This window comes from Chelonoidis abingdonii, chromosome 8 (assembly GCF_003597395.2).
Source record: "Chelonoidis abingdonii isolate Lonesome George chromosome 8, CheloAbing_2.0, whole genome shotgun sequence".
NCBI lineage: Eukaryota > Metazoa > Chordata > Testudines > Testudinidae > Chelonoidis > Chelonoidis abingdonii.
The window spans coordinates 1078876-1092759 of NC_133776.1; the positions used below are offsets into that span (position 1 = coordinate 1078876).

The 13884-nt window shown below is 52.7% G+C and overlaps 1 protein-coding gene across 10 annotated transcripts in view; it reads left to right on the forward strand.

Moving 5' to 3' along the window:
* Positions 1 to 13884, forward strand: part of XXYLT1 (xyloside xylosyltransferase 1) — a 95855-nt gene that overhangs the window by 12609 nt on the left and 69362 nt on the right. For 4 of the 10 annotated variants that reach the window (XM_032778130.2, XM_032778132.2, XM_075069035.1 and 1 more), the window contains exon 2: positions 7812 to 7959. In XM_032778130.2, the coding sequence (XP_032634021.1) occupies positions 7833 to 7959 (127 nt within the window). In that variant the 5' untranslated portion in view covers positions 7812 to 7832. Of the gene's footprint in view, positions 1 to 215; positions 604 to 644; positions 1035 to 5763; positions 5789 to 7811; positions 7960 to 13884 lie in introns of those variants that run through there. The other 6 variants (XM_075069039.1, XM_075069038.1, XM_075069037.1 and 3 more) reach the window with 4 other exon arrangements.

A 13884-nucleotide genomic window follows, 5' to 3' on the forward strand; every position in this document is an offset into this window, starting at 1 on the left:
AGAGCATGGATCTTGGTGGCGCAGCACACCTCTGCTGCACTATGCAGAATTCAGAGGAGTATGTTTAATGGGAGTGAAATTCACCCCCTTTTAAACATCGGGGAGTTTCGCCCATGCATAAGGCCTGAATTTGCCCATTGTTTTTATAGGTCCTGTACAAATGGCTTTTTTTGTTGTTTATTTCTTGATAATAATGGCAGCCTTGTTTTTTCAAGGCTAGTGTGTGGAATCCAGGGGCTTCCCACGTTGGGAGCGGGCCCTGAGCAAGGCATAAAGCAGTGACGCTCCAGGGCGGTTCATGGATCTGTAGAAGTTCCCTGCTGCTGCCTGAAGTCCTGTGGTCTGAAACCACGGACAAGAGGGATTTACTGCCCAACACTGCAGAATTATCTCACATCAGTTCCCTGCGCCTGCGGTTCATGGATGCGATGACTTTGTGCTTTCAGAGCGTGCCCTAATTAGTTAGTATTTAATTCACTTCAGTGCTTGTCATTGCTAATAATCTTGTTAACAGAGGGAGCAAGGGAACATGCCGCTTCCATCTGCAGTCATTGTCATTGCTCTGGTGGCTGGTGAGCTGCTACAGGACAGTCTCTGTTCACAGTAAGCAGGGACTGACAAACCCGTAACGAGACTGCCTGAGAACTCCTCCATCTCATGTCCATACCCTCCAGGCCCCAGGGTCATTCCCCATCGAATGGTCTCCGGTGCTTTGTCCAGCCCAGGTAAATGTCTCCTGTTCTTCTGGCACGTGATTGGGAGACTGTGCTGCTTTAGCAGCTCTCGCCTTTCTCTTGGGGACGGAGGGAAGCAGAGAGGCCACAAGGGGATGATTTGCCTGCTCTTGTCCACCTGGCCTGTATCAACTGCGGGGCAGGGACTGTCTCTAGGGGCTGGCACAATGGGCTCCTGGTCTGCTGGGGTCTCTAAAAGTTACAGCACATCAGGAACAGGGAGAAGAGCGGCCGTGCTGGTGCTCTGCTGAGACTGGTGGAGCAGCAGCACCTTCTCACTCCTGGGTCGCTAGCGCTCAGGTATGAGGGACAAGCACCGGTTCCAGGAGTCAATGGGGGGTTGGTGCTGACTGCACTGAGACCAGAATGCTGCTGTGAATGCATATTGTTCTGGTGAGCAGCCAGGGGGAGGCGGCCTGGCAGGCGCATGCTCTGCCAGCGGGATGTACGCCTGGCGGGGGCTCTCTGCCAGCGGGACGTGCACCCAGCGGGCGCATGCTCTGCCAGCAGGACGTACGCCCGGTGGGGGCTCTCTGCCAGTGTCTGTCATAGTATTCTATCCCCAATCTGAACCTTAGAGTCCAAAAAATGAGGTACTAGCATGAATTACCAGCTTAGATTTGACAAGCTGCCACCACCCAAAAATATATATAGTGTTTTGGGGCACTCCGGTCCCCCCAAAAACTTTCCCTGGGGACCCCAAGACCCAAATTCCTTGAGTCTCACAACAAAGGGGAATAAACCATTTCCCTTCCCTCTCCTCTTCCTCCAGATCTCCAACCCTGGGTACACTAGAGAGAGAACAGACAGCTTCAAGCCCGTGAATCGAAACAAAGGATTCCCCCTTTTCCCCTCCCTTCTTTGCTCCCTGTTCCCACCACTTCCGTGGTAAGTAACAGACTCAATTCCCTTGAGCCTCAACTGGGGGAAAAATCAAACAGGTCTTAAAAAGCAAAAGACTTTTAATAAAAAGAAGAAAAAAAAAGTAAAAGTTATCTCTGTAAATCTAGATGGTAAATATTACAGGGTCTTTCAGCTATAGACAATGAAAAAAGCCTTCTCGCAGCAGAAATATAATTTAAATACTTTCACCAATACACATTAAAAACTCTACCAAGCCAGATACACAGTTGCAAAACAGAAACAATCAAAAGACCTATAACCGCCCTTGTCTACTCAATATCACTATTCTGAATATATAAGAGACTGTAGCAGGGAAGATTGCCAGAAACCTGGTGCACGTCTAGTCCTCCCAGACTCCAGCAAGAACCAAAGCAAAACCCAAAAAACACAAACAAAGGCTTCCCTCCACCGAGATTTGAAAGTATCTTGTTTCCTGATTGGTCCTCTGCTCAGGTGTTGTTTGTTAACCCTTTACAGGTGAAAGAGATATTAACCCTTAGCTATCTGTTTATGACAGGGACGTACACCCAGCGGGCGCATGCTCTGCCAGCGGGACGTATGCCTGGCGGGGGGGGCTCTCTGCCAGTGGGAGGTACACCCAGTGGGCGCGTGCTCTGCCAGCGGGAGGTACACCTGGCGGGCGCCTGCTCTGCCAGTGGGAGGTACGCCCAGCAGGGGGGCTCTCTGCCAGCAGGAAGTACACCTGGCAGGGGGGCTCTCTGCCAGCGGGAGGTACACCCGGCAGGGGGGCTCTCTGCCAGTGGGAGGTATGCCCAGTGGGAGTGCTCTCTGCCAGTGGGACGTATGCCCGGTGGGCACTCTCTGCCAGTGGGATGTACGCCCAGCGGGCACGTGCTCTGCCAGCAGGATGTACGCCCGGCAGGGGCTCTCTGCCAGCAGGACGTACGCCCGGCGGGGGGGCTCTCTGCCAGCGGGATGTGCGCTCGGTGGGCGCATGCTCTGCCAGCGGGATGTGCGCTCGGTGGGCGCATGCTCTGCCAGCGGGATGTGCGCTCGGTGGGCGCATGCTCTGCCAGCGGGATGTGCGCCCGGTGGGCGCATGCTCTGCCAACGGGACGTGCACCCGGCGGCAGTGCTCTCTGCCAGCAGGACGTACGCCCGGCGGGAGTGCTCTCTGCCAGCGGGACGTGCGCCTGGCGGGAGTGCTCTGCCAGCGGGACGTACACTCAGTGGGCGCTCTCTGCCAGCGAGACATACGCCCGGTGGGGTCTGATGGTGGTGCTGCATGGGAAAGAGCTGGTGGGGAGGAGACCTGGCAGAGATTTCTCCCCAGTCATTGTCCGGGGATGGAGCATGGAACAGGCTATGGGCCTGACCCCCAGCCCCAGGATCCCCTGGAGGACAGGGGGTCTCTGCCACTGCAGAACTCTAGCCCTGCTGCGCGGCCGCCACCACTAGCCTTTCGATTTTATTGGGCTCATGGGCGTGCCCCTTGGAAGTGCGGTAAGGGACCGGGGGTGGGGGGGTTCTCCTGCTCCCCTGCTGGACCTGAGGGTGCTGCTGGTGTCCCCTCTGGAGGCTGTGTTCCTCCATGCCATGAGCATTGCGGGCTGGCATGACGGGGGGAGCGTCCCCGGTGCCTCCCCTTATTCCTGCCCCCCCCCGATATATAATGTCACGCTGGCTGTACCTTTCAGGGCACATCCCACCCCCTCTCCTGTCCCTGGGGAGAGCCCCAACCTTGCGGCACCATCCCACCCATCAGGGCATCCACCCTGCATGCTGCAAAGCTGATCTCTACAGGGGAAGCCTCGGCCTTCCCTTTGTTCAGTGACACAGTAATGCGCTGCCCAAGTGACAGCTTCCAAAAGCGTCACCCCTGCTGTCTCCCAGCATTGCGCGGCCCAAGCAGTGCCCAGGCCGGAGCAGAGTCGTTCTGTTCCTCCTCCTGTGCTGCTGCCTGTGGACTGAGGCAGGGCACAGCCCACAGCACTCTTCTGCCAGGAGACACCCGCTCCCCGGCGCAGACAGCGGGGGGCGCTCTCCCTTCCCGGGCGCGGACGCATATCAGCTGCAGGGCTCAGGAAGGGATTAGTTCTCCCACGGCACCACCACCAGAGTCAGCATTGCACCGTGCCTGTGGGGATGGCAGCAGCCCTGCTCAGGAGCAGGCTGTTGCAGAGACAGCAGGTCTCATGGGTGTGCCATCACTTTGATCTGCTGTGGCAGGCCCAGACCCCAGTCTGTTCCCTGCACGAACGAGCAGAGAGAGCTGCTTGTGGCAGCACGTTGCCCTGACATGCTGCCTCATCTCATGGGCCAGGTGTCACATCCTTCCATTGCCCAGGTCACAGGGCTGGGCCACTTGGAGCTCTCGGTGAAGCTGTGACATTGGGGCTGTCTGCAGCCACACTGCCACTGTAACCCTGTCAGAGCCAGGGACCCCTCAGAGCAGAGTGGGTGTCTGGGGCAGGGCTGGAGTAACTGAGCAAGGCTTGGGCATAGCCCGGTGCTCATTAGGTCAGGAGAGTCCTGTGGATCTTGGCTTGGTATGGGAAGTGCTGCACCCAGGAGAATGGCAGCATGGTTTGAGATTCAGGGGCAGCTTCACATCTGTCCCTTCCTGCTCCTCCACTCTCATCTGGTTTTCCTCTAGTTCATAACAAACGTGTTTCCTGCTAGAGTCGGTGTGAGACCACTCGGGTAGCCAGCAACAACTTCGGCTTGTCATAAAGAGCCGAGAGTTTTCAGCCTTCAGACCTCTCAGAAACGATGGAGACTGTTGTAAAGCAGGTGGCCCCTTCTTGTGGCTCTAAGGCCCTCCCTAAATAGACTCACAACTCTGTTAGCCAGAGCAGTGCACTTGGGACGGAAGAATCCCATGCACTGCTACAGACTAGGGACCGAGTGGCTAGGCAGCAGTTCTGCAGAAAAGGACCTAGGGGTTACAGTGGACAAGAAGCTGGATATGAGTCAACAGTGTGCCCTTGTTGCCAAGAAGGCTAACAGCATTTTGGGCTGTATAAGTAGGAGCATTGCCAGCAGATCGAGGGATGTGATCATTCCCCTCTATTCGACATTGGTGAGGCCTCATCTGGAGTACTGTGTCCAGTTTTGGGCCCCACACTACAAGAAGGATGTGGAAAAATTGGAAAGAGTCCAGCGGAGGGCAACAAAAATGATTAGGGGGCTGGAGCACATGACTTATGAGGAGAGGCTGAGGGAACTGGGATTGTTTAGTCTGCAGAAGAGAAGAATGAGGGGGGATTTGAGAGCTGCTTTCAACTACCTGAAGGGGGTTCCAAAGAGGATGGATCTAGACTGTTCTCAGTGATACCCAATGACAGAACAAGAATTAATGGTCTCAAGTTGCAATGGGGGAGGTTTAGGTTGGATATTAGGAAACACTATTTCCCTAGGAGGGTGGTGAAGCCCTGGAATGGGTTACCTAGGAAGGTGGCGGAATCTCCTTCCTTAGAGGTGTTTAAGTCAGGCTTGATGAAACCCTGGCTGGGATGATTTAGATGGGGATTGATCCTGCTTTGAGCAGGGGGTTGGACTAGATGACCTCCCAAGGTCCTTTCCAACCCTGATATTCTGTGATTCTATGTTTCTCTGTGTAGACACAGGGACTAGAGTATTCTCTGCACAAGGAACATGGCCTGTGGCTGGCAGCTGTTGTCCACCACGTGTCATTTTCCTAATGTAGACAGTGTCTGAGAAGTCTTGATGTATGTCTGACAAGGCTTGGAGAGGGGAATGCTGCTAGGGTGACCAGATGTCCCAATTTTATAGGGACAGTCCCGATTTTTGGGTCTTTTTCTTATATAGGCTCCTATTACCCCCCACCCCGATCCCAATTTTTCACATTTGCTGTCTGGTCATCCTAAATGCTGCTAATATCCCTGCCCTAGAGGAAACTCAAGGAGAAGTTGGTACCCTATTAACAGACCACTTTCTTCTGTCTTTAGGCAGCAGTGCTGCCAGCTTGTGATTTGAGTTCCCTATTCGCTGTTCATTGGTAACATCCACAGTCAAGGTAAAACTTCAACTTCGAGATAAAAGCAGACGACAGGGAGGGAAGGTCCGTATGCAGAGCTAAACCTTGCTGCTCTTCCCTGACATCACTGTTATATAATGGGTCTTGCAGAAGAGTAGAAGATGGTGGTGTCAGTTACTGCGTTTCCCGGGTATCAGAGACTTTTCCCTTTTATGGATGAATTACCTCTTGGTTTGATGGATAGAAGTAAAACCCATCAATCAGTTTGAGGCTTGGTCTCTGAGTCTAGTTTAGAATTTGCAGCTCTTCTAGTGATGATGTTTTGGTGAGACAATAATGTGTGGGAAATGTCTGGGAAAGAAGAGCCACGGAGTGCAGACCCTTTGTGCTCTCTGGATTTGGCTGTGTTTAACGTTACTGAAGAGCCAGTGTCCGGGTAGAACTTTTCCAGCAGAATACAGTGTGACCTTGATTCTCCAGGCTTCAGAGATCCCAAACTCTCTTATCAGCAACAGGGTCATGTTCCTGATGTCTGTTAATTACCCTGAACATTCCCTTGGGTATCTGGCATGACTCAGTAACCCATAGTATTGCATTTGGGTAATGAACATTGAACTGCATAGAAGTTACTGTGTGTCAACTTAGGTTGCATCTCAGAATAAATTAGGGGCTTGTAAAATGTCAGTAGCTACTGTCTGATGAAATACATCTGGGAACACATGCTCCTCTTGGCACAGCCCCTTCGTTAGCCCTCATTTGTTTAGTCTCTAGCCTCTCAGAGGGCAGTACAGCATGTGGGTGCATTGCTGTTTTGGTTTCCTGTAGCTCATGAAAATAACCAGATTTTTATTTTTGCATTTGTTTAATTATGTTGTGTGTCACCAGCAAGAAGGGTTTTAAACAGCATGTGTTTGAAAGAGTTCTCTACACAGCAGGATGCCACAGAGCATCATGGGAGTCCAAGTGTTCCAGGCTGAAATGGTATTTACAAGTGGCAGGCCACAGCGTTGTCTGTGCAAGGCTCACAATCTCCCTGCATGTCCAGCCACAGAAACCAGCCCTGGGAAGGGAAGGGGAGAGTGCAGTGTCTGTGACGTGATGTGTTCAGTCCAGTATTAAACCAGCCTCTGCTCTGCACCATAGCAGCAAACAGATACACAAGGCGGGTTTGTGGCACTGATGTCCTGGGCCCCTCGGAAGCACTAGCAGAGAGCAGTTATTTTTGTTTCTTTCAATGCACCATGCAGTGGCTGCACACCTTGGCCTCGTGAATGCCCAAGCCCTGGCAGCAAACTAGCGCAGCAGGAGAATCTGTCATGTGGGGTCATGGAGATATAAAGCGTACTGAGAGATCAGCCTGGGAAAAGTGAGGTGTTACCTTTGATCTGGGTGGGAATTGTTCTCACGGATGATGGTTGTGGGTGTTTGTTAGCATTTATGGGGTGTGCCCTCCATGTGCGAGATACGGTGCAAACATAGACGGAGGCAGAGTCCCTGCTGCAGAGAACTTGCAGGTGAGGGTGTGCAAATAACACCTTGTGGAATCAGGCCCCTGCTGACCACCTGTGGCTATAGTGAGATCTCCCAAGGTGACAGTTTCAGGTCCCTAACCACTGACATTGATGGGAGTTTTGCCACTGGCTTAAATATGAGCAAGTTTGGCCCATTGGCCATAGCACGTTCTCACTGCATCCGCAGCGGTGTCAGAAACCCGAGGAAGCTGCCTGTGCCCCAGGCTCTGACCATCTACTAGCGCAGTTATTGGACCCTCTGTTATTTGCTGGTTAGCATGCGGTGTCCCGTCCTTCCCTGCATGAAGTCTTGTACTGAAATGTTAGAGGACGCTGGGCTTGTGATCAAAGCATTGGGCTGGGGCTCCGGGGATCTGGGTTCAGCTCCTGGCCCTGCCCCAGGTTACCTCTGTGGCCTTTGGCAAATCACTTAATTGCTGTGAGCCTCAGTTTCGCCATCTGAACAATGGTGATAAACTGTCCCTTGCCCTATCTGATCTATTTAAATTATAAACTCCTTGGGTCAGGGTTGCTTATTGTGTGTGTGCAGTGCCTAGCCCAGAGGGGGCTCTGACCACATCTGGAGTCCAACTAAATAATTTACATGGTTCAGTATTAAGCACCAGCGAATGTGCCCAGCACAGGGCGGGTATCGTCTGCTGCGCACAATGAGCCCTGTGGTGGTTTGTGTCTCTCCCCCAGGTAACATTCCATGACGTGGACATGCTGACAGAACAGCTGTTTCCAGTAGTTGAGGCCATGCAGAAACACTTCAGTGCTGGGTCCGGGTCCTACTACAGCGACTCCATCTTTTTCCTGTCAGTGGCCATGCACCGCATCATGCCCACAGGTGAGCGTTCTGGGACAGCGGCGAGGATGTGTGTGTGTTCAGAGCGCTGGTGATTTTGTGGGTTGAGTCAGCATGTCAGGACGCTGCTGTGTTATGTCTGAGTCTCCTTAGTATGCCTGGAGCTCACTGAAAGAAACTGAAGTAAAGTAGTCGAACAGCCCTGAGCTGCAAAGAAGTATAGAGCAGGAGGTTGCCCTGGCCCCATCTCTGCTTCCGACAATATCTCAAACTCTCCAGCTGCATTAACTTCCTGCTTTTCCATCCCCTGCCCTTGGCTGACGAGCAAATGGGGACACAGCACATTTGTGGTAGCTGATGGCCCCTGTCTGGCTGGCTCCATGTGAGCAGACGCTGGGAGCAGAGCAGAGTATTGATTAGTGCATTCCTTTCCCATCAGAAAGCTCTGTTGATTGATGGTCATTGATTTTGTCTTTATCTCCCCTTATCATGCCTCGCTCTCTGCATTATTGTGGAACCAGGGGACAGCAATAAATCTACAGGAAAACAAAGCAGCCCTGGAAAAGAGGCTTGGCTCACTTAGCTGCAGCCTTTTCCTTCCTCTGCAGCCTGTGGGTAGTTCTCCTGGGACCCATCTTCTCTGTAGGCTCAGCCTGTAACTCGCTGTGTCCCTGCTCCGTCCTCCCTTCCTGCTAAGACTCCTGTTCCTCTCAGCAGGGGCCGGACCTGGGAGAGTGGCTGAGTTGTTGACGCATTAATGAATGTTTGGGTCAGAATTTGATGATCACAGACCATGTGGGTATTTTGGGGCCTTCACTGCATTTTGCATCCCTGATTCAGCAAGGTACCTGCATGTGAGGAGCCCACTGGCTTCAGGGGGGCTGCTGTCCCCTCGCAGTTCAGCACACATGGCAGTGTTCTGCTGAGTTGGGCCATTAGGCTGTGTTTGGCTATGGTGGGGAGTGCACTGCAGTGGTTAGAGCAGGGGGCTGGGAATCAACATTCGCATCAGTGACAGGAAAGGCCTATTAGGTCGTCTAGCCCAACTGCCTGCCAGTGTAGGGTGGTCCTGGCTAGCCAGAGTTCCCAGGGACAGAGCTCCCAGGGCTTCTCATGGGGAAGCTTTATTCTACTAGGGCAGGGCTGAGGTGTCCAAAGCTGTCTAAGGGATTTGGACACCCAATTCCCCTGTGATCCAAATCACCTGGCAGCAGCTGCTGGCGCGCATGTTCTGGGTTGGGGTGTACACCAGCTGCTGCTGCGGCTTCGCTGCCTAGACCAAAGCTGGCTTCGGTATGTCTGCTTGCGCTGCAGTCATGCCTCTGATCGCAGTGCCCACGTACCTGTTGTGAATGATCGGCTGTAAGCCAGGGGCTCTGAAATACGCTCAGGGAAGTTTCTGTTTGGCCATAAAGCCCAGTATAGCTGAGTTAATAAGAGGGGGTGACTTGCCTGAGCCCATAGTGTATCTTGCAGTGCCAGGAGTTATATGAGCAGTTGTTATTTTCCAGACAAGGAGGAAATGGAGCAGACGCTGGCATCCTTCCTTTGTTTTTTGGGCTGTCCTTTCAGCGCAGCCTAGTCGAGGAGGGTCATACTGTCAGGCAGGAGGCTGACCCAAGACCTTCCTGGTGCAGGTCTGAACCCACTGGCACCAAGAGGCATGCAGAATGGGGTGGGGGGTGGGGGGAGGATTTCCGGAAGAAAGAGGCTGTCTTGGGTTATTTTGTGGTGGGCTTTCTATTCGCTGAATAGTCAGTGAGATAAGGTGAATCTGTGTAATGCCCAGTGTGGTTACAGAATCTGGATTGGCCTGGCCAGGCACCCAGTGTGGGGCAGAACAGGACAGTGGATGGGGGCTGAGTTCAGGAATCTGTCCTTGATACTTGTTAATTTCCAAACCAGCAAAGACCTGCTTTTTTACAGCCCCGCAGGCTGCTCTCTCGTGTTTCTTCCCACCTGCTTTGTCCTCCTCCATCTGAGAAGCAGGTACATCCCACCTGCCCTCCGGGAAGCCTCAGTTTGGCTTGCAATGCTGCAGTCCCAACCCCCAGAGATGGTTTTCACAGGAGCCTTTGAGTATTTGTTGAATTCATGGATCAGAACAGCACTAGGGGAAGTCCGTCGCTTGGTGGCTGATTTTGTACCCTACTGTAGGTGAACTGACTGCAACCATTGTTGCCCCCTCCTCCCAGGCACTGGAGCTGTGCCAGGACTCTGATTGGAAGGTTTCCCTGCCGCAGTGGCCGAGTGCCAGACAGTGTGCTTGGCTCTCCTGGCATGGTTCCTGTAGGAAGGGTAAGGTGGTCTCATTATGGACCATTGGCTGCATAGGATTGTACGCCCTTTGGAATGGGCGCCGTGGTAATGGTTCCCATTTGTGAATTCTTGTCACTCTGAAATTGGCTTCTTACTTTGGTTTGCATCACCGGCTTCCTGTGAAGCTGGCACTTACCCTCCAAGGATGAGGCAAAGCCACTTGAGCCTGCAGGCCTCCACCCAGCCTAAATCCTGCCTGCGTGCTTCATGCAGCTTGGCAAACTGCAAGCACCCTCTCCCTCGTAGAGGTGGGAGTGAAATGCAAAGGGCAATGTCTTGGCGGCCAGACATGTCAGTCACTTATCACGTTCCTGAAGCCCGAGTCTCCTTCCTGTGGGCATTTTGGTCAGCTAGCGATGATTTGTCACTTGCCATTAACAAAAGAGAAGGAAAAGTGCAGACTGGAGACAGTCACATCCTTAGAAACCTTGTCGGAAAGGCTCTGAAACACGCAGGTTTCTGTCGGTGCTCGGAGCATGGTTTGAGCTGCTGGCTCCAGTGCAGAGTTTCACAACGCAATGTACCTATTGATTTGAGTGATCCCCAGATGGAGGGAGTGGTTAAGTGATGCTGGGGTGGGCAGAGGCATGCAGGGAACAAGGAAAGGTGAGGAACAGACCGCATGTCATGTGCAGAATGGACCAACATGCCAGACAGCTAGGGTAGGAATAAATGGTCAGTTTTCTGAATGGAGAGAGGTAAATAGTGGTGTCCCCCAGGGATCTGTACTGGGACCAGTGCTGTTCAAAATATTCATAAATGATCTGGAAAAAGGGGTAAACAGTGAGATGGCAAAATTTGCAGATGATACAAAATTACTCAAGATAGTTAAGTCCAAAGCTGTTTTAGAAGAGCTACAAAGGGATCTCACAAACCTGGGTGACTGGGCAGCAAAATGGCAGATGAAATTCAATGTTGATAAATGCAAAGTAATGCACATTGGAAAACATAATCCCAACTATACATATAAAATGATGGGGTCTAAATTAGCTGTTACCACTAAAGAAAGATCTTGGAGTCGCTGTGGATAGTTCTCTGAAAACATTTGCTGAGCTGTATAGCGTCAGTCAGAGAAGTTACTTGAACGTTAGAAATCTCTAGGAAAGCGATAGACAACAAATCGGAAACTATCATAATGTGTGTATATAAATCCATGGCAGCCCCACACCTTGCACACTGCGTGCAGATGTGGTTGCCACATCTCAGAAAAGATATATTGGAATTGGAAAAGGTACAGAGAAGGGCAACAAAAATTATTAGGGGCATGGAACAGCTTCCGTTTAAGGAGAGATTAATAAGACTGAGACTTTTCAGCTTGGAAAAGAGACAACGAAGGGGGATATGATAGAGGTCTATAAAATCATGAATGGTGTGGAGAAAGTGAATAGAGGCGTGTTATTTACCTCTTCACATAACACAAGAATGAACATAACACACCCAATGAAATTAATAGGCAGCAGGTTTAAAACAGACATAAGGAAGTACTTCTTCACACACCGCACTGTCAACCTGAGAAACTTATTGCCAGGGGATGTTGCAATGGCCAAAACTATAACAGGATTCAAAAAAGAACTAGATAAGTTCATGGAGGATAGGTCCATCAGTGGCTAGTAGCCAGGATGGGCAGGGATGCAACCCCATGCTCTGGGTGTCCCTAGCCTCTAACTGCCAAAAGCTGGGAATGGACAACAGATGATGCATCACTCAATACTTGCCCTGTTCTGTTCATTCCTTCTCGGGCACCTGGCATTGGCCACTGTCGGCAGACAGGATGCTGGACTAGATGGGCCATTGGTCTGACCCAGTGTGGCTGTTCTTATGTTCCTATGGAGACTGAAGCTCTTTCGTGTTGACACTGTTGTAGTGAACTGGTTACCAAGCATGCACCACTACCCTGTCCTGGGCAGAATCAGAACTGCCAGCTGTGTGTCATGGGCCCTGTGTTGCCTAGTGCTAAGGGAGAGTCTGCTTTAGTTCAAATGTCAGAGTGCTTTGGCAGCAGGAGGATCTGGGGTCTGTTGTTGCTGCTGCCGTGAGGAGAAGCGTGGAAGCTCCAGGTGGCAGTGCATTTATAACACTGCTCTCGTTGCTTACTCTGGCTGGAGAATGGTGCCTTGGACTGAGCTGATCTCTGCTATAATGAAGGGAGTGGCCTTCCATATGCAGCTCCTCAGCTGAGTGCAGGGATGAGCAGAGACCGGGGTTGGGGCAGGCTCTCGCCAGAGAGGGACCAGGCTGGTGTAAATGGGGCTGTGCCCCACTGCCCCTCTCGGGCAAAGGAGCACAGCTGGTTTTGGCCTCTCTCTGCAGACCAGCACTGGGCAGCCTTTCTGTGCCAGGAGTCACGTGCCTTGTGTCCGATCCAGAGGGACACGCGAGGGCTTTGTGACCATTTAAACGCAGTTGGCTCCTGGCTGGGAGGCTCACTGTCATGCTGGCTTTGAGAGCAGAGGGGTCAGTAGGGCTCTGGGGACCAAGGGTGCCGCCGAAGACCCAGGGCCAGTTGCCAGTGCAGTCTCTTTGCCTGTGCATGTGCAGCACCCAGGTGTTGGGAGCAAATGCAGAACGTGGCTTGTTCCGCCAGCCCCGACTCCCCATGCAGCAGGTGGGTAACTCGTTTCCATGACAAGTAGATGTACTTCTCCTGGCTGGGGAGCCCCAATAGGTCGCTTTGCCTCTGAAAACTATTGGGAGGCCTCTAGGGATGACACTTCTACATAGTACCGCTAGCCCAAGGAGATCCCAGGGCAGGAACAAGCTTCCAGTCCATGACTGATCAGCCCAAGCAGGAGCCGAGTTGTCATGGCCTGAAAGCTGCCCCTGCTGGGTGGTGGGCCCCGAAGCAGCAGGGTTGCAGCTCCAGCTCTGAAGATTCCTCGTGTGGGCTTGAAGCAGGAAGCATGAGCCAGTCACTCAGGTTGTGAATCATAAAAGCCCTTGAGGGGCACTTGCTAGACAAGCAGTGCAGGTTGTGGAGCAGGTTGTGGGTCCTGGGGCACCCATCCAGGCCGGCCCTGGCGTAACACCCAGTGCTCTTCTGTAGCGCTGCTGGGGGATGCGAGGCCCTCCCCTCCCTCTGGTGCCAGAGATGGGGATGGGATGTCCCTGGGCCCGAGGGCGCACGTCTGTCTGCCCGCCAAGGCCCAAGTGTGGGATGCAGACCCACGATGAGCAGCGGACACATGAATTGCTGAGGCTTCGTTTGCGCTGTGTGAATATCTCTCCCCCACCATGGCAGCTCTGCAGTTTGGTCCTCCTGCTCTCCACTCGTCTCAGCTAGCGTATTGAGGGGGGCTGGGAGGAGGGGCCAGTCTGATCCAGCCAGGATTCCCGTGCTGAGCTCCAGCCGAGCTGTGAGAAGGACGCCTACTGTTGATTGAAAGAGCTCACTAGTGGTGAATCCATCACAGCCATGGGGAGTTGATCCAGGGGCTAAACCCTCTTGTTTCTAGTCAGTTGTCTAGCTTCAGCTTCCTGCCGCTGGGTCTCGTTCTGCTTTCGGCTGCTGGCGGGAGCAGCCCTCTGCCAGCAGGACACTGGGATCAATTCACCCCTTAGTCTGCCCTGTGGCGAAGGGGTAGGGGGAGACACCTAGCATGCTAGGGAACGCTGGGACTAAAGCGGTGACAGCCCAGGGAACGCTGGGAC